Source organism: Zalophus californianus, chromosome 14, assembly GCF_009762305.2.
Source record: "Zalophus californianus isolate mZalCal1 chromosome 14, mZalCal1.pri.v2, whole genome shotgun sequence".
In the NCBI taxonomy this organism is placed as follows: domain Eukaryota; kingdom Metazoa; phylum Chordata; class Mammalia; order Carnivora; family Otariidae; genus Zalophus; species Zalophus californianus.
The window spans coordinates 16,520,143-16,538,217 of record NC_045608.1 but is presented as its reverse complement, the minus strand read 5'-3'; the positions used below and the strand labels follow the sequence as shown (position 1 = coordinate 16,538,217).

Here is an 18,075-nt window from a genome sequence, read left to right as displayed (position 1 = left end):
TTGCCCCTGGAGAACTCAGTGTACTTTACAGAACAAGTATTACACTGTAACCCCACATATCCCATATGTACACTGGGGAAAGTTTTGTTTTATAATTTAAAGATGAAGAAAAAGTTAAAATTTATCTAAGGTAAATAGTGTGCTAAAACAACTAGAAACCTGATTTCCAAAATTTATTTCCACAGTAAGCTACACAAATAACTTAATATGCTTCTATACCTGCAAAAAAAAAATGTCAGGATCAGGTGAGCACTTACACACTTTGGAATGTCAGGTAGTCACCAAATTGCATGTCTTGAGTAATTTGGTTCAATTATATATACCCAGTACAGTAAACAGTTTACAGAAGATGGAAATTGTATTAACCTCTAATTTACCAGTGACCACTTCATATTTAACATGACCAGTCCTTAATGTCATTTCAATACATTCTACATTTACATTTTGACTGGTTACGGTCCATTATATACATGGTTTAAAAAGATATTTGAGATCCAGCTGAGGGAGGCCAGGCAGCAAGCCAAAGTAAAGTAATCTGTCCTGAACTCAGACTGACCACAAGTACAATGGTTCTTTGGGGATTTGGAAGTACAAGCACAGGCTGCGGTTAGATCACAAAATGGAAAAGGGAGCAGGGATCCTTTACTCCCTTACGGTAAAAGGCTTTTATAGCCTGTGTTTCCATATGCCTCACCTTTGCAGTACTAGTTTACTGTATGTTACTATGCAATACCAAAACCTGGTAGCTGCTTGAATCTTATTACAAAACTGTCTGGTTGAGCCTCGAGAATAAAACCACTCCAAGTCAACCATGTTTTTTCATTGTAACTGCTGAGAGAATAATTTCTTCGGATTGTTCTTTATTTTTTTTGAGAGGGAGAGAAGAGAACCTTAGGCAGGCTCCACACAGCGTGGAGCCCGATGTAGGGCTCAATCTCACAACTCTGAGATCATGACCTGAGCTGCAATCAAGAGTCAGACACTTAACCAACTGAGCCACCCAGGTGCCCAATTGTTCTTCATTCTATTTTGACTTCATCCTGCCCATAAAGTGATTCCAACTATCTCAGCTACTTCAAAGATTTTAAATTTTGAAGAGAAATTAAATGCTCTGTAAGGGTGGCTTTGTTACTATTACTCTTGTTTCTCCCTAATTCTTAATGCTACAGGAAGGTTTTAATTCCAGAAACAAATAAAGCTCATTGCCATATACAGAAATGTGTCATACTGCCTTTATTTCTCCAAAAGTTTCTGACCCTTCTAACCTTCATGGTGCTGAGAGATGACAAGATGAGAACTTGACACTTTTGGAGACAATTACCTGACCACAGGGAATATTCTTCAGCAAATGCTGGTGGAATGGGACAAGAGAAAGCTAGGACACAGAGTAAGCACTTCTGGAGAGTCAAAGATACCTCTTTCAGATGTAAATTGCAGGTATTCTACTCAATATCTTTACCACCCAAAGTCTGTCAGGACCCAATCTTGATACTTAAATTAGCTCCACTTATGGTCCCTTTGCTTTACCTACTCCAGGCATAAGAAACCAAGGACAAGCCTATTACAAACACTTATCCAGAGGCCTGTACAAGGCAGCCATAAACCTTCATTATAGAAACGAAAATAACAATGCTGATTTTGGAGGGAAAAACACCAAAGAATGCAACTCTCAGATCATGGACCAATCTAAGTTATTTATTTAAGCCATCTCCTGCCATAAGAAAAGGGATGGAAGATCGGTATACTGGTCATCATTTGATACAAGTAAGGAAGGTGAGCTTAAGGTCCCAAAGACTTCTGGTCCGTGTGCAGAGTCATGGTCCAAACCAGTGCTGTGGTCCCCACTGGGTGGTGGTCCAGGTTCTCTCTATTCATCTTCATAGCCGGTTGGAAGTGGATTCACGTGAGAGTTATGGAATAGAGTATGATTACCATCTCCCCAGGGAAAGGGCTGTGGAGTGAAGATGTCAGTTAGGCAATTCCAGAAGAGAATTCAGAAACAGCACTGCCATGAACTGCTTCAGACAAAGGGTGACAGACCATACATAAAAACAAAATGGTAATTAGTCCTTTAACTACTGGCGTATTTCAGCCTTCCCACAATTTAAGGGAGCTCTTTTAACTTCCAGGAGAGCCTTTAAAGTAGGCAGTAGGAAAAGCAAGCTCAAGTTCATTATTCATAAGCCTCTCCCTGGCAACTAGTCTATGAGGGCAGTGTTTATGAAAGTGTAATCCTCACATCATCTGTATCAGAATGGTAGAGATGGGTAAATGAGAGAAGATGCTTATTTAAATGCAGACTTTGGGCTTCATTCCAGATCTAAAACAAACCTCTGGATTGGAAACTGCAACCTACTCTCCTCAATTTTTTGCAAGCTGCCTTTGAAAAACATTGCTCTAGGGCAGTGGTTTCCAAACCTGGATGATTTTGCCCAAAGACACTGGGCAATATCTGGAGACATCTGGGAGAGGGCATCTAGTGGGTAGAGGTCAAAGGATGCTGATAAATATCCTAGGACTCATAGGATAGCCCCTTGTCCCAACAAGAATTATCCAACCCCAAATGTCAATAGTACTGAGGTTGAAAACCATGGTATATGGCTTTTACATCTTTGTAGAAGGGTGGGAGTGGGGCTCAGACTCAAAAATTCTTTCTGAATCTAAGACTCTAGCTTAAGTTTCTATAAGGCCAGTCCTGTCTTGGCTAAGTGATATAATAGTTATTAAAGAGCCAGCAGGGCCTCTTGTTAAGAATATTTACAACAATCAATGGAAAACAAATGATTACATCTACATCAATAGCAAAGGATAAAACAGTTGAGAAAATACTAGCAGAGGTAGGAATAAGAGAAGCTGTTAGTCTCTTCAACATGCAGCTGGTACCTGCCAGATGCCCAGGTCCTAGAAGTGTGAACCACCTTCCGATTTTGCCACTCTAAGGGAGATTCCCAAACCTCCAAGTCTCATACAACCGACAACTGTTTCAGAACAGTATCAGAAGGCAGAGGTGGGATGGATCAGGAAAAAAAGTAAAACTGAAGGGCACTTAGTGTATGACCTTGAAAAAGAAAACAGATGTGACCCCCCAAGTCTGTTACATTTCCATAAAACCGGAGAAAATAAAAATCTGTAAAAATTAAATGACAAATTCTACACGATTTTAGAGAATGAAGAACTCAGACTAGGCATTTGTAATAAAAGAATGGCTGCTCGAAGAGCCTACAAAGGCGTACCTTGGACCTGATGCGGAGATGGGGGTAGGCGACGAACTCGGGTCTCTCGTGCTCTCCGTGACGCGACTTCAGAAAGACATTCAGCATGCTCACACCCACGCCAGGGAGCGCTACGAAGTAGGTGAGAGCCTTCCACATGCGAGCTGCAAAGGAGGCACGACCGCTCAGGCCTGGTGTCGGGACCCCGCCCGGGTCTCACCCCCACCAACCCCAAGTCCTCAAGCCAAGGTCACAGTCCTGCTCCGCCTCGCTCGGGTGGGGCTGAGGCCCGCCCCGCCAGCCGCAGCTCCAGTACCTGAGCCCTCCTCGCCGTGGGCGCCACTCGACATGGAACGCCCCAGCTGTGCCCCGGACCGACCTAGCAGCCCAGACAGCCGAGACACAGACGCCGCCGCCATTTTCGACCTGGACAGCCTCAGCACCGGAAGCGGAAGTAGAAAAGGGGCTGGGGGCGGGACCACAACCTCAAAAGCAAGCTCCTATTGGGCGGAGCCTTCCCACTTGTCTTAACGCAAGGAGCCTGCGTAACTCCGCTCTTGGCGGTCGGAGTCTAGTTAAAATCCTCAGAGCCACAGATCTTGAGGGAGCATGCGCTCTGCACCTCCCGTGTGCACGCCCCTCTCCCTACAGTCTCCACCTTGGTGAGGCTCGGCGAGGCTAAGCGCGAAAGAGAGGTTTATGGAGTGCACGCTGGCGTTCGGAAGAGCTGTCTTCGTTGGAGTGCGCGGACAGCAACTGGAGGTTCTGAGCTCAGAACACCGCGTCTGAAATGCCATTCCTGTTCTTCCCCGTTCTGTGACGTCACTTTTCTTTGCACTTGACATAATCGTCGTCATCATTATTATGTCTGTCTCCCCTACTAGAATATAAACTCTGTGATGCCAGAGTTTTCCAGGGCACCATTCCCAGAGCCTGGAATTGTCCCTGGCACGTAGCAGGTACTCAGTACAAATGAGTGAGTAAGTGAGTGAATGAATGAATGAGTAGCAACGGGAATCAGGAGCCCCGGAATTGGTGCCAGAAGATCTGGATTTTAATCCTGCCTCAACATCCTTAACTTTTGGCTTTTTTCGTCACGTTAGCCTTCTCTCCATTAAAATTCTGTAAACAAAAATTAGCATGCTTTGTCTCTTCAATTTCCTTCCCCCAGTTTTTCCTTTTTCTTCCTTCTACTCATCTAAAAACAGTTTTAAAAATAAAAATTAGGGGGCGCCTGGGTGGCTCAGTTGGTTAGGCGACTGCCTTCGGCTCAGGTCATGATCCTGGAGTCCCGGGATCGAGTCCCACATCGGACTCCCTGCTCAGCGGGGAGTCTGCTTCTCCCTCTGACCCTCCCCCCTCTCATGCTCTCTCTCTCTCTCTCTCAAGTAAATAAATAAAATCTTTAAAAAAATAAAATAAAAATTAGGGGCGCCTGGGTGGCTCAGCCAGTTAAGCATATGCCTCCGCGCAGGTCATGATCCCAGCTTCCTGGTATCCAGCCCCGCCATCAGGCTTCCTGCTTAGTAGGGAGTCTGCTTCTCCCTCTCCCTCTGCCCCTCCCTCTTGCTTGTGCTCTGTCTCAAATAAGTAAGTAAAATCTTCTAAAATTTTTTAAAAATTAAAATAATAATAATAGAGGAAAAGGCAATGTGAAGACTAAGACAGAGATTGGAGTGATATGGCCACAAGACAAAGAAGCTAGAAGAGACATGGGATGGGTTTTTCCCTAGAGGCCATTCGGACAGAGCATGGCCCTACTAACACCTTGATTTTGGATTTCTAGCCTCCAGAACTGTAAGAGAATAAATTTGGGTTCTCTTAGGCCAAAAAAAAAAAAAGGTTCATAAGAGAAAATGAAAGGAAACTTTTGGATCATTGGTCCTTTTGAGAATATAATGAAAGCTATGAACCCCTTCCCCCCTAAATGCACCTGCTCCTAAGCACTGAATGTTGGGGGAAGAACGTACCATAAGGTATACCCAGAGACCCCCTAAGAGTCCTTGTGCCCCAGGTTAAAAATCCCTGAGTAAAGGAACAAATAGGGACGCTGTTGTGGGAAGACTGGATTCACATTTTGTTTCCATCCCTTACACCCTGTGTGACCTTGGGCAAATAAGATACAATAAGGCTATGCAGTTTCATGAAGACAAAACTTTAGGATTGTGTGACTAGAGCATCACAATCTGATCTCGCATTAGATCTTTCTCTCTCTGAGTAGTCAGGGTTTTTACATATGATGGTACACCGTATGTTACATCAGGATCATCAAATCCCTAGGCATCCCCAAACACAGCCAAAGGGCCACACTATGAGGCTCCATAGTGTGACCATAGAAAGGGTGCATGCTCAAGGATCAGGATATCCTGGGTTCGGTCCTTTGGTCTGCCACCAGCTGTTTCCTCTTCTCTAAAATGGTAATGTAATACCCATTTATTCATCCCTTTATCCAATAAATATTTATCAGAACCCAGCTCCACCTTCAGATTTTACTCAGCCTCCATCTATAATAATGAGATTTCATTTAATAAGTATTAACTAAGATGCCTGGTATGTGCCAGGCATGTGGGGTAGTACACATCAGGGGTAAGATCTCTCTCATGTAACTTACATTCTAGTGTTGGAGAAAGGATTAAATGAAAAAAATGTCTGAAATATATTAAAAATTCAACAAATATTCATTTTCTCATAGGGCTTTTGTACACTTTTCAGGGTGGTACTGCTAAGTAAAGATTCTATCATGTGCTTGGCTCACAGCACCCATACTTAGGCATGAGGCTTATGATGTTATTGCCAGGTATGCCTACCATTTCCAAAGCTTTGGGTGACTGAGTTTTGGACAGCCCGTTAAACCAAAATCAACAATACAAAGAATAGCTAATATTTATTGGGTATTTATTTTGTGCCCATTTATATGTGTGCCATATAAATGTGCCATTAAATGTGCCACATTTATAAAGTGCCCAAAGTAAGCACTTTACACAAATTGTCTTCCGCACCTCATTAAGTGACTACTCCATCCCTCAAGTTAAACACTTTGGAGTCATCTTTGACTCTCTCTCTCTCTCTCCCTTCTTCTCCTCTCTCTCTCTCTCTCTCTTTCTCACACACACACACACACACACACACACACACACACACACACACACTTTATATCCAATCCATCAACAAATCCTGCTAGCTCTTCCTTCAGGCACATCCGGAATCGGACCATTTCCTACTGCCCACCGCTACCAATTTGATCAAAGGTGTTCTCATGTCTCACCTGGACAACTGGAACGGTCTCCTGACTGGTCTTCCTGCTACCTGGTCCCCCTACCGTCTATTCTCTACATGGCAGTCAGAAGGATCCTTTAAAATCTGTCAAATCATCTTCCTCCTTGGCTCAAAATCCTCCCATGGCTCCCATCTCACTCAGAGTAAATACCAAACTCCTTAGAGTAAGCTACCGAGTTCTCCACCCCCTGCCCCTAGCCACGTCTCTCACATCATTTCTCCTTGCCCCCTTGCCCATTTCACTCCAGCTACATTGTCCTTCTTGCCTTTCCTTAGACGAGCCACCCATGCTCCTGCCTGTTGCACATGCTCATTTCTCTGCCTGGAAGAGTTTTCTCCCAGATGGCCCCATGAATTGCTTCCTCATTTCACTCAGGGGTCGGCTCAGAAGTCCTCTTATCAGAAAGGCCTTCCCAGACCACCCAGAAGTGAAATAACTCCTCCCCACCCTGACACACTATCCTCCTTACTGTGTCTTATCTATCTTCATGGCACTTACCACCATCTGCTGGATTAAGTATTTATTGGTTTATTGTCTGCTTTCCTTCACCAAACACCAGGGGGCATGGACTATGTTTTGTTCACCGGTATGACCCCACCCCCACGCCCCGCACTTGGTGCGCGATAGGCACTCGCTGAATATACATTAATCCCAACCAAGATCCTGTGAATCAGATACTATTCTACCCACTTTTCATATAAGGAAACTGAGACTCTGGGAGGTGTAGGAAATTGCCCAAAGTCAGAAATCTTTAGACAAGTGCTTTAGACCCAGGCGGTGTAGAATGCAAGCTTTTAACCTCAAATCCATACAGACTTTGCTTTAGGTAGAATGATATCAAGCCCAAGAGGTCACCCTGTCACGTTCATGCTGATCTGAGGCTCTGAAAAGAAAAGGAATAGCTATTTGATTTCTGACATCAGTGGGTTTGGAAAGAAAAATATTTCAAGTCGTGGGGTCCTTGAGAATGGACAGAACCATCAGATGTGTCCTCAGGGTACTGAACTGGCAGTTCCCAGCTTGTGCTTCCTCTCAGAGTGACCCCCAGGGTACCAGGCCTCTCTGTGCAGGGAGCCTCCCCAAGGCCATGGCCAGGCAGGCCTGGATTTGACGTCATCCTCTCTGGCAGCCAGTGATGTTTATGCTCATGCTGAAGCCACTAAGGTCTCTGATGCTCTATTTCCTTGAAACAGGGAGCTGGCAGGTGGACATCTCAATACCAGGGGCAGCTGATGAAGGGAGGCATTGTTGTAAGACTGGGGGAGGCTGCCTAGCCAAGGACAGGGCTTGCTTAGGGGAAAGCTTATCTGGGGGTACCCTGCCTGCTATTCCTAATGTGGCTTTTCCTAATAAGAGCACCTCCAGTTCCTGGGCCAATAAATATTTGTCTGCTAACAGACTAATCCTAGGAGACGGCACTGAAACCTTTTTCCAAAGCACACTGCAGGGGAAGCCAGGGTGAGATGACCACCACCTCCATCTTCTGAATAACTTGTCTGAGCTGGTCAGCATCATTAGTTCCTTTAATTAGGGTCTCAACTGTGTCCCTGGACTGGGTAACAGAAGTGACCCTCACAGAACACCCAGTCTAGAGGGAGAGACTGACAAGTAAGCAGTTATTACAACCAGTGGGATGGGTCCTACAATGGGAGGTAGTGCAGCATAAACTTTGGTGTCAAGTTCAAGTCCCAGGTGAGCTACTTACCTATGTAATCAAGGGGAAGTCAAGTTACCTCTTAGATTCTCCACCTGTGAATTAGAGTCATCACAAGGGCTTAAAAGAATAAAAGTTATTAGCTAACATTTATTAAGCACTTACCATCAGTTTGCCTGGGTGACTCAGTCTGCCTTCGGCCCAGGTCCTGGGATCGAGCCCCGCATCAGGATCCTTGCTCAATGGGGAGCCTGCTTCTCCCTCTCCCACTCCCCCTGCTTGTGCTCTCTCCCTGTGTCAGATAAATAAATAAAATCTTAAAAAATATTTTTATAAAACCACTTACCATGTCCTGGGTCCTTCACAGATACAACAGTCCTATGAGATAGGTGCTATTCTTATCCCCATTTTACAGATGAGGAAACTGAGGTACAAAGGGAGGTTAAGCCATTTGCCTAAGTTTTACAGCCCTTTAAGTGATTGGGCCAGGATTCAAATCCAGAAAGTCTGGTCTTAAAGCTTACACATTTAATTACTGTGTGACACTGCTTCAATAACTCAAGTAACCTTCGCACAAAGTGAATGCTCAAAAATTGTTAACTATTGGGGCGCCTGGGTGGCTCAGTTGGTTAAGCAACTGCCTTCAGCTCCGGTCATGATTCTGGAGTCCCAGGATTGAGTCCCACATCGGGCTCCCTGCTCATCAGGGAGTCTGCTTCTCCTTCTGACCCTCCCCCCTCTCATGTTCCCTCTCTTTCTCTCTCTCAAATAAATAAATAAAATCTTTTAAAAAAATAAATAAATTGTTAACTATTATTATTGCCATGATTAGGAGAAGGGGTATAGGGTCATGGAAGCAGAGCAGAAGGGCCTGGATTATAGTGGGGCAATCTGGGAAGTCTTTCTGTAGGAGGCGACATCTAAGTCATGGCTCCTTCCCAAATAAATATGAATGAGTCAGGGACAAATTTGGATTGGGAGGGAGATAAGAAGAGTTTTCCAGGCAGACATCACCACAGAGAAGAGATAAGGGTACTGTATCTGGAATTCCAAACAGTGCCTTAAAGCTGGAGGTATGAAGGCAGGGAGGGAGCAAGAACTTAAAGGGTCCTGCAGGTCGTGCTGAGTCAAGATTTTATCTGAAGGGTACTGAGAAGGCTTGGTTTTAAGCTAGGAGAGAGATGATCATCAGCATTGCAATTTACAAAGATCCCTGACTGTAATGCACCTGGAGGTTTGCACAGGGGGCTGGCTGTGAAAGTTAGGGCAGGCAGAATAGTGTAGCTTGCAGGTTAGAGCACTGGATTCAGACCCTGAGCCTCCTCAGTTGACTCTCTTGGCCCTAGTCCTCCCTACTCAGGGACCTACAGCAAGGCATTTATTTTTCTGAGCCTTCTTTTCTTCATTTATAAATGGGGCCAACAACTGCCAATCTTCCAGAGCTATTGTGAACTTAAATGTGACAGTGTAGGTAGAGAACCTGGAATGTGGAGTGTGCACAGTGAAGGGTAACTATTATTTATTTCTATGGTTCCCCCAACCCTCTGCGTAGTTTTTGAAGGGCAGACCGCAGGTGTCATCCATCTCTTTATTTCCATAGAACTTGGTGCTCAATTATTTTCCCTTACTTGTCCCTGTTTGGGCTTATACACATATCTGCACCTGAAACTTTGCTGAGGCTGGCCCCTCCTGGCTGGAATGCCCTTCCCGCTCTGTTGCCCATCTATGTCTACACACACCCCACCGAGTCCTCTCTCCTACAGGCAGCCTTTCCTGATTACATCGGCTCCTTGTGCTGGTCCCCCAGTGATGTTTAAGCTCACTGTACCATGTATGAAGACCATTCTACATCTTCGTTTCCACTCTGAGCTCCATGAGAGCCTCTCCCCTTTTTCTTTCCTGATTCTTCTGAATTCCATACAGCTGGGCACAGAGCAGGCATAATGAAATGGTTAAGAACTCATGTTCTCGGGACACCTGGGTGGCTCAGTCAGTTAAGCGTCTGTCCTTTGACTCAGATCATGATCCTGGGGTCCTGGGATCTAGTCTCGTGTCGGACTCCCTGCTCAGCAGGGAGTCTGCTTCTCCCTCTCTCTCTGCCCCGCCCCCCTACTTGTGTGTGTGCTTTCTCTTTCTCAAATAAATAAATAGATCTTATTTATTTATTTGACAGAGAGAGACACACCGAGAGAGGAAACACAAGCAAGGGGAATGGGAGAGGGGGAAGCAGGCTCCCCTTGGAGCAGGAAGTCCGATGATTGGGGGTTTGATCCCAGGACCTAGGAATCATGACCTGAGCCAAAGGCAGCTGCTAAACTGATTGAGCCACCCAGGCGCCCCTAAATAAATAAAATCTTAAGAAAAAAAAAAGAACTCATGTTCTCAGGGCACCTGGCTGGCTCAGGCAGAAGAGCATGCAACTCTTGATCTCAGGGTCGTGAGTTTGAGCACCATATTGGGTAGAGAGACTACTTTAAAAAAAACAAACAAAACTTATGTTCTCAGACAAGGCTGAATTAAAATCCTGGCTGTGCTACTTTTACCGGACAAGTCACTCCCCCGCAACACACCTTTTTTATTCATGTAATTTCTATGTCCAACATGGGGCTCAAACTCACAATCTCGAGATCAAGAGTTGCATGCTCCACCAACTGAGCCAGCCAGGTGCCTCTAACTTTCCTTTTCTGTATCCCAGCTTCTTCATCTCAGAATGAAGAAGATATTAGTACCTACCTGCTATGGTTTTGGGGAGGACTGAATGTGATGATGTGTGTGAAAAATCTCAGCACCTTGCTCAACAAATAGCAATTTGCACTAAATTATTATTAACTTCCCACTGTTAAAAGGAAAGCTGGCATATATTATGTGAAATGTATCTCAATAAAGCTGTTAAACACAACAAAGCAGGCTGCAAAATGTTATGAAATGTGTTTCCACTTTTTGTAAAATGCACAAATACTGTAAGGACTATACTCACATGTTAACAGAAGTAATGTCTGGGTATTAATTTCTTTTAAAATTTACTACAATGAATATATGAATATATATTACTTGTGTTATAGGAACAAAGGCTTTCAGGGGCACCTGGGTGGTTAAGTGGGTTAAGAGCCCGACTCTTCGTTTAGGCTCAGGTCCTGATCTCATAGTCATGAGATCGAGCCCCCGCATCGGGCTCCAAGCTCAGCGTGGAGTTTGCTTGAGATTCTCTCTCCCTCTCCATCTGCCCCTCCAGCTCGTGCTCTTTCTCTAAAATAAACAAATCTTAAAAAAAGAAAGAAAGAAAGAAAGCTTTCACCAAAAAGCAGATTATGAAGTTGCTACCAGCACTTCTGTTGCTGGTATTCTTCCCATCAGACTGTAAACCCCATGAGGACAGGGACCCCTTCGCCTGGTGCAAAGGCACTGAACAAACATTGACACAAGGGTGACTGGATGGGGCTTCTCCGGCACCCGCGCCTGCAGTACCGCTCTCTCCCTGTAGGTGGCAGGGTCCGCATGTGCGGGTACCGCCCACGAGTCTGGACGGAGATGAATAGTGCCTGCGACCTTCAACGTGGCTGTCCCGTCTCAGGATCCTTGAAGGAGGGAGGGAGGTGGAACCTGCGAGAGGGATACAGGGAGCCCGGCCCTTGCCTCAGGACTCCTTAAGGCCTTGCCTCTGGAATTTTTCCTGCATCTTCCCTGGATTGGAACAAAAAGTGAAAACTTCAATTTTTAGAGAATGTCCCCACCTCCCCCACCTCACCCTTAGTGGGAGGCAGACAGGAGAGACCGAAGGGCCCCCTGGGTTGGGGATAGAGGTGTTGGGGGAGCGGGAGAGAGAGAAAGAGAGATCATCCTGAAAATCTGCAACTTCCTAACTCATAATTCACAGGGTGCTGCACTTGGCATTGACTAACTGTCCCCACCCAGTAGCTCTTTGATCTTAGGAGGGAGGTGTGTTAGCATCCTCATTTGCAGAGGAGGGCCATTGTAGCTTAGAGAGGTAGTCCTCACTTACAGAGACCTCAGCTGTGTTTGATTCCAAATGCCTTCCCTCGACCGGACCCTGTGTGTCAAACTGAGATTACCCTTGGAGCGGGTGTGCGCCCATCTAACTTACCATTAAATTACTGATACTAATAGCATCTATTTAGCCTATCCTCACTGCAGTGCTGGCACTTGACATAGATTATCCCATTTAATTCTTCCAACAACCCATGAAGTAAGAAGTACTATTATCCCCATTTTACAGATGAGGAAACTGGGCCTTAGAGAAGCAAAAATTGACACAACTAGAGACAAGCTTGACTGAGGCAAGATCAAATGCACAGCTGTCTGACCCCAGTTTCTGCATTCAACCGGTACATGCTTTTTTTTTTTTTAAAGTAGGTTCTACGTCCAATGTGGGGCTTGAACTCATGACTCCGAGATCAAGAGTCGCACACCCCACTGACTGAGCCAGGCAGGTACCCCCAGTACATACTTTTTTCTTAATAATTATTTAAGTATTGGAGTATCAAATAGGTAATATATCTACATGGTTCAAATTACCAAAAAATAAAAATAAAGAAGGGAAAGTCACCTCCCATCCCTGTCCTCCAACCATAGTTTTACTGCAAAGAAGGTCACCATACTAGAGATTTCTAACGAATCTTCTAGAGATATTCTGTGCATAGGGAAGCACCTATTTTACTGCCTCTTACACACTCACCACTGATTTTCTAAAACACAGGAAAGACCTGTGTTTCTAGAACTGAGTGTGAGTTCTCTTCACTGACTCCTCAGACAGCCAGGTAGGGCCTCCTGGGAGCACCTCTACCCACTTTGTCTCAACCACATAGGTCTTCTCCAAGCCCTATATCATGTGTCATCTTCCCAGCCTCCTTTCTCCAGCTTCTCTCCAACTGCTCCATCTACTATGATCTCTTTGCCCTTTGAGGCTCCCCAGCCAGAACCCATCCCCCCTCTCTCTTTGCCCCCAGAGGCCCTGCCAGCATCACTCTTCTTGCACATTTCATTTTCCTGTGTGTGATGGATGATTGTCTCCCTGCCTGGCTCTCCTACTAGATTATTAATTTCAGGCATCTCTTGTCAGTGATGTGGTGGCCTGAGAACAGCATCACCAGCCATGTAGTCCCCACACTAACAAACTAGGGATCGGTCTTTCTCATTGTCTCCTCCTCCTTCATTCTTACATCCAGTCAACCACCAACTGGATTTTACCTTAGAAATGTCTCTCTTGGGGCGCCTGGGTGGTTCATTCCGTTAAGCAACCAACTCTTGATCTCAGCTCAGGTCTCGATCTCAGGGTCGTGAGTTCAAGCCCCACACTGGGCTCCATGCTCAGCATGGAGCCTACATAAAAAAAGAAAAGAAAAGAAGGAAATGTCTCTCTCATCTTCTCCATCCCTGCTTTAGTTATGGCCACTGTTCTGTCTCCCCTAGACCATTGCAGTAGTCTCCAGGCTGGTCTCTCTCCTTAGAGCTCACTGCCTCCAGTCTGTTCTCCATTTAGCAGCCAGGGTGACCCTTCTAAAGCACAATTCTGACTATGCCGCCACTCCACTTTGCAACCCTTCAATGGCTTCCTGTTCCCTTAGGAAAAAACCCTTATTCTGACCTCCACCACCCTGAAGGATACAATCACTGCCTATCTCCACTATTTTCACTAAGGACACATCCTCTGAGCTAGCCTTCTTTCTGTTTCTGTTTCTGTTTTTATTTCCAACCTCAGAGGCTTTGCTCATGCTGTTCCTTCTGCCAGGAGTTCTCTTGCTGCTCCTCATCCCCCTAATGTCTAAGTAGCCTGGCAGCTCTATGAGAGCAGGGACCTTGTCTGTCTTGCTTACTCCTGTATCCCAACACCAAACACAGTGCTTAGTTAATATTTTTTTAAACAAGGTGATTCTGCTTCTTTATTTTATTTTATTTTATTTTATTTTAAGATTTTATTTATTTATTTGAGAGAGAGAGAATGAGAGATAGAGAGCACGAGAGGGAAGAGGGTCAGAGGGAGAAGCAGACTTCCTGCTGAACAGGGAGCCTGATGTGGGACTCGATCCTGGGACTCCAGGATCATGACCTGAGCCGAAGGCAGTTGCTTAACCAACTGAGCCACCCAGGCACCCTGCTTCTTTATTTTTTAAAGGATTTTATTTATTTATTTAAGAGAGAGAAAGAGCATGAGCGGGGCGGGGGGGGGGGGGCCAGAGGGAGAAACCGACTCCCCGCTGAGTAGGGCTCAATCCCAGGACCCTGAGATCATGACCTGAGCCAAAATCAAGAGTCAGATGCTCAACTGAGTCACCCAGCGCCCCAAAATTCTTCTTTAAATTTTGACACAACTTTTAGACTCTACCAAGCAATATAACGTCATATCATCTGTTTTCATCTGACAGCGTCATGCGCTCTACTGCTAGAGCCTAAACTCCACCCAGGTAATCACCACACCCCTATGTCTGCATTTCCCATGGCAGGCAGCACAGTAACAAATACTAATTGTCCTAAAAAAAAAATTTTTTTTTACCTTGAAGATTTTTATTATTATTATTTTCCTCCTGTTGTTCTTCTAATGACGAAAGGAAATATGCCTGTTGTAAAAACTTGAGACGGAAATAAATTAGAAGGTAAAAGTCCCCCGTGGGCCCACCCTATAGAGCTACTGTTTGATTTAAATGGCACCTATAACCTTTTTTCTATTTTAGACTTTGCAGGGGAGGAAGAGAATGGAGCCTGGCCTGCCCATGGTCAGTTCCTCTCCTTAATTTCTAGGCCCTATCCGCTCCCCGGTTATGGCGGCTCAGTCATTAAGTGTCTGCCTTTGGCTTAGGTCATGATCCCGGGGTCCTGGGATTGAGCCCCGCATCGGGCTCCCTGCTCCACGGGGAGCCTGCTTCTCCCTCTCCCACTCCCCCTGCTTGTGTTCTGCTCTTGCTATCTCTCTCTGTCAAATAAACAAAAAAAATATTAAAAAATAAAAAATAAAAGGATAAACCTCACCTGTGATGAAGGCCACTCTCACACTTGAATCAGACTCTAGGTCTCCATTCAAGTTTGAGAACATCGAATGAACTTGAACCCTGCAGCAAACTGATGCAATTAAAACACGTGATGAAATTCCTGGTCATACTGAACCCAGGTTCATATCTTGTCTTCATCACTTCCTGTGTCGCACTCTAACTGTTTGCCTCTTTGTTCCTTGAACAAGCCAACCTCATTCCCACCTCAGGGCCTTTGCAATTGCTGGGCCCTCTGTCTGGAACCGTCTTCCCCCACTTGTCTTGTGGTGTGCCTCCCCTTAAATATCAGCCTTCCAGAAGAGGCCTTGCTTGGTCACTTTCTCCAAAGGTGAAAAGGTGATACTTGTCTTTATCACAAGTATCATTTTTTAAAAGAATTTTTTTAAGTTTATTTATTAAATAATCTCTACACTCAGGGTGCCTGGATGGCTCAGTCCATTAAGCGTCTGCTTTCAGCTCAGGTCATGATCCCGGGGTCCTGGGATCGATCCCTGCATCAGGCGGGGAGCCTGCTTCTCCATCTCCCTCTGCAGCTCCCCCTGCTTGTGTTCACATGTGCGTGCGCTCTCTCTCGAATAAATAAATAAAATCTTTAAGAAAAAAATCTCTACACCCAACACGGGTCTCAAAGTCACGATCCCAAAGTCAAGAGCCACAAGCTTTTCTGACTGGACCAGCCTGGTGCCACACAAGTATCATTTTTTAAAAAGATTTATTTATTTATTTGAGGGGGAAGGGGCAGAGGGAGAGGGAAAGTCTCAAGCAGACTGTGCTGAGTGAGGAGGCTGACACAGGGATTAATATCACTATCCTCATATCATGACTTCAGCTGAAACCAAGAGTCGGAGGCTTAACCAACTGCCCCTCCCAGGTATCCCAAGTATCATTTTTTTAATAGCACAAAACGTAACCTGTTTTTGTTTTGGTTTGGTTTTTAGTTTGGTTTGCTCTTCATCTCTTCCATTAGAGTGTGAGTTCTCTTTTTTTTTTTAAGATTTTATTTATTTATTTGAGAGAGAGAGAGCATGAGCAGAGGGGAGGGACAGAGGGAGAAGCACACTCCCCGCTGAGCAGGGAGCCCCGCTCGGGGCTCAATCCCAGGATCCTGGGATCATGACCTGAGCCCAAGGCAGACACTTAACCAACTGAGCCACCCAGGCGCCCCTAGAGTGTGCGTTCTATGAAGGCATTTAATTTGTCTTTTATTGTTGTATCCCCAACACTTTGCACTGTTCCTGGCACCTGAATACTAACACCCAACATTTTCTGTGGTCCTACTGTGTGCTAAGCACTCTTCCAAGCATTTCATAGAAAAATTCAGTCTATTCTTTTCTTTTTTTTTAATTTGAGGATTTAATACTAATGGGGGGGAAAATTTTTAAAAAAACCAACAAAACAACAACAAAAAGCCCCAGATCACTGGGGAGGGATCATGAACACCTTTGCTTCAACAACTCCATCTTCAGCTAGGCTGGCTGCATCAGTGTGCTGATACTTTCTTCTACCTCTGAGAGCTTCTTTAGGAGTTGATTGACCTTGACTTCATCAAATTCCAAACACAGAAATTCAGATTCCTGTCCACTTTTCCCTATTTCCAGCTCCATTATAGCAACAGGGGTGTGAATTTGAGGGGAATGCCTTGACTGCGACTTGCCATCAACTCTCCAACTCAGGCCCCGAAGCCCACTGTCCCAGTGGCTCTGGTTCATGAGGCTCTCTCGAATTTTTGTCTTGTGGCTCTTCCAGAATTTGGAAATGACAGCAGCTTGGTCAGATGTGATCCCACCTTGCTTTTTGGTTTGAGCGGTCAAGAATGCCTCCAGCTGGTTGAAATCCATGTCTGCAGATGCAATAGACTTAAGAATCCCCCTCATCTTCGCCAGAAAGGGGCGGAACTCCTCGAGTGACACCTCCAGATAGAGCTGGCTCTGCAGCAGCTCCTCCGTGATGCCCTGGCGCCCATGGAAAGCTTCCTGGGCCAGGCCGCTCAGCAGCCCGCTCAGAGCTTTAGAGCCCTCAAGCTCACCCGCCATGGTCAGCGGCAGCCCCGCCCCCCAAATTCAGTCTATTCTTTAAAAACAAAGCAAAACAGGGCGCCTGGGTGGCTCAGTTGGTTAAGCGACTGCCTTCGGCTCAGGTCATGATCCCGGAGTCCTGGGATCGAGTCCCACATCAGGCTCCCGGCTCAGCGGGGAGCCTGTTTCTCCCTCTGACCTTCTCCCCTCTCATGCTGTTTCTCTCTCTCTCTCTCTCAAATAAATAAATAAAATCTTTAAAAAATAAAAAAAAAATAAAATAAAACAAAACCCAAAGAAACCCACACACAAAAAAAAGAAAAACAAACAAACAAACCTCTTTGGAGATTGTAGGTATTATTATTAGCCTCCTTTGCCAGTGGAGGAAATTGAAGCATTGGAAAGTCAAGTAACATGTGTCCAAGAACAGGTAACTAGAAAGTGGCCAAGGGCAGATTTGAATCCAGGCTAGCCAGGGCCAGAATCCTGCTACCCACCTCAGTATGAGTTATCAATGGGTCATTCCATTGTTCATTCCAGGAGTTACCGGGAGGGTCATTCCAGCTGGGAAGAGATCCTGCAATTGTTCTGTAATAGAGTGAATCCAAGGAGCAGGTGTTCTCCGGGGCCCTTTACAAAGAAATTCTCCTCCACTTATTCAAATGTCACCATTTGCTGCTGTATGCTAAGGACTCTAGATAGAAGGCCTTAGTTCAAACAAACAAAGGCTTAGCATTGACAATGGAGGTGAAAACAGCATCCAGATTAGAGGATGATCGGCTTCCGCCCACCATTAGGCTGATAAGAGAAGCCTCTAACGTCCTGGGAGACCACACCTCCCGGCCAGCCCGAATTCTCTTCCATGCCCATTTTCTTCACCCAAGATGGGATGAAGCAGATGCTTCTATCTGAGAAA

The 18,075-nt window shown here is 45.4% G+C and overlaps 2 protein-coding genes across 2 annotated transcripts; both read right to left on the bottom strand.

Annotated features, from left to right (window-relative positions):
- Positions 1-1,674: 1,674 nt before the first annotated feature.
- Positions 1,675-3,687, bottom strand: LOC113912785 (cytochrome c oxidase subunit 6A1, mitochondrial). The gene is made up of 3 exons (XM_027576508.2): positions 3,529-3,687; positions 3,234-3,376; positions 1,675-1,951 (listed from the first exon to the last, which is right to left on the bottom strand). The coding sequence occupies exons 1-3, from the start codon at positions 3,629-3,631 to the stop codon at positions 1,868-1,870; spliced, it is 330 nt and encodes a 109-aa protein (XP_027432309.1). The 5' UTR covers positions 3,632-3,687; the 3' UTR covers positions 1,675-1,867.
- Positions 3,688-16,488: 12,801 nt separating this feature from the next.
- Positions 16,489-17,196, bottom strand: LOC113912933 (COMM domain-containing protein 1-like). The gene has a single exon (XM_035723970.1). The coding sequence runs from the start codon at positions 17,175-17,177 to the stop codon at positions 16,611-16,613; it is 567 nt and encodes a 188-aa protein (XP_035579863.1). The 5' UTR covers positions 17,178-17,196; the 3' UTR covers positions 16,489-16,610.
- Positions 17,197-18,075: the final 879 nt, after the last annotated feature.

Excerpts from the sequence above, each read along its gene's own strand:
- LOC113912785 (XM_027576508.2), bottom strand. The coding sequence starts at position 3,631 with ATGGCGGCGGCGTCTGTGTCTCGGCTGTCTGGGCTGCTAGGTCGGTCC. Across the intron at positions 3,377-3,528 it reads CCACGGCGAGGAGGGCTCAG|CTCGCATGTGGAAGGCTCTC; the intron begins GTACTGGAGCTG and ends CCTCCTTTGCAG. Across the intron at positions 1,952-3,233 it reads ATCTCCGCATCAGGTCCAAG|CCCTTTCCCTGGGGAGATGG; the intron begins GTACGCCTTTGT and ends TTCACTCCACAG.
- LOC113912933 (XM_035723970.1), bottom strand. The coding sequence starts at position 17,177 with ATGGCGGGTGAGCTTGAGGGCTCTAAAGCTCTGAGCGGGCTGCTGAGC.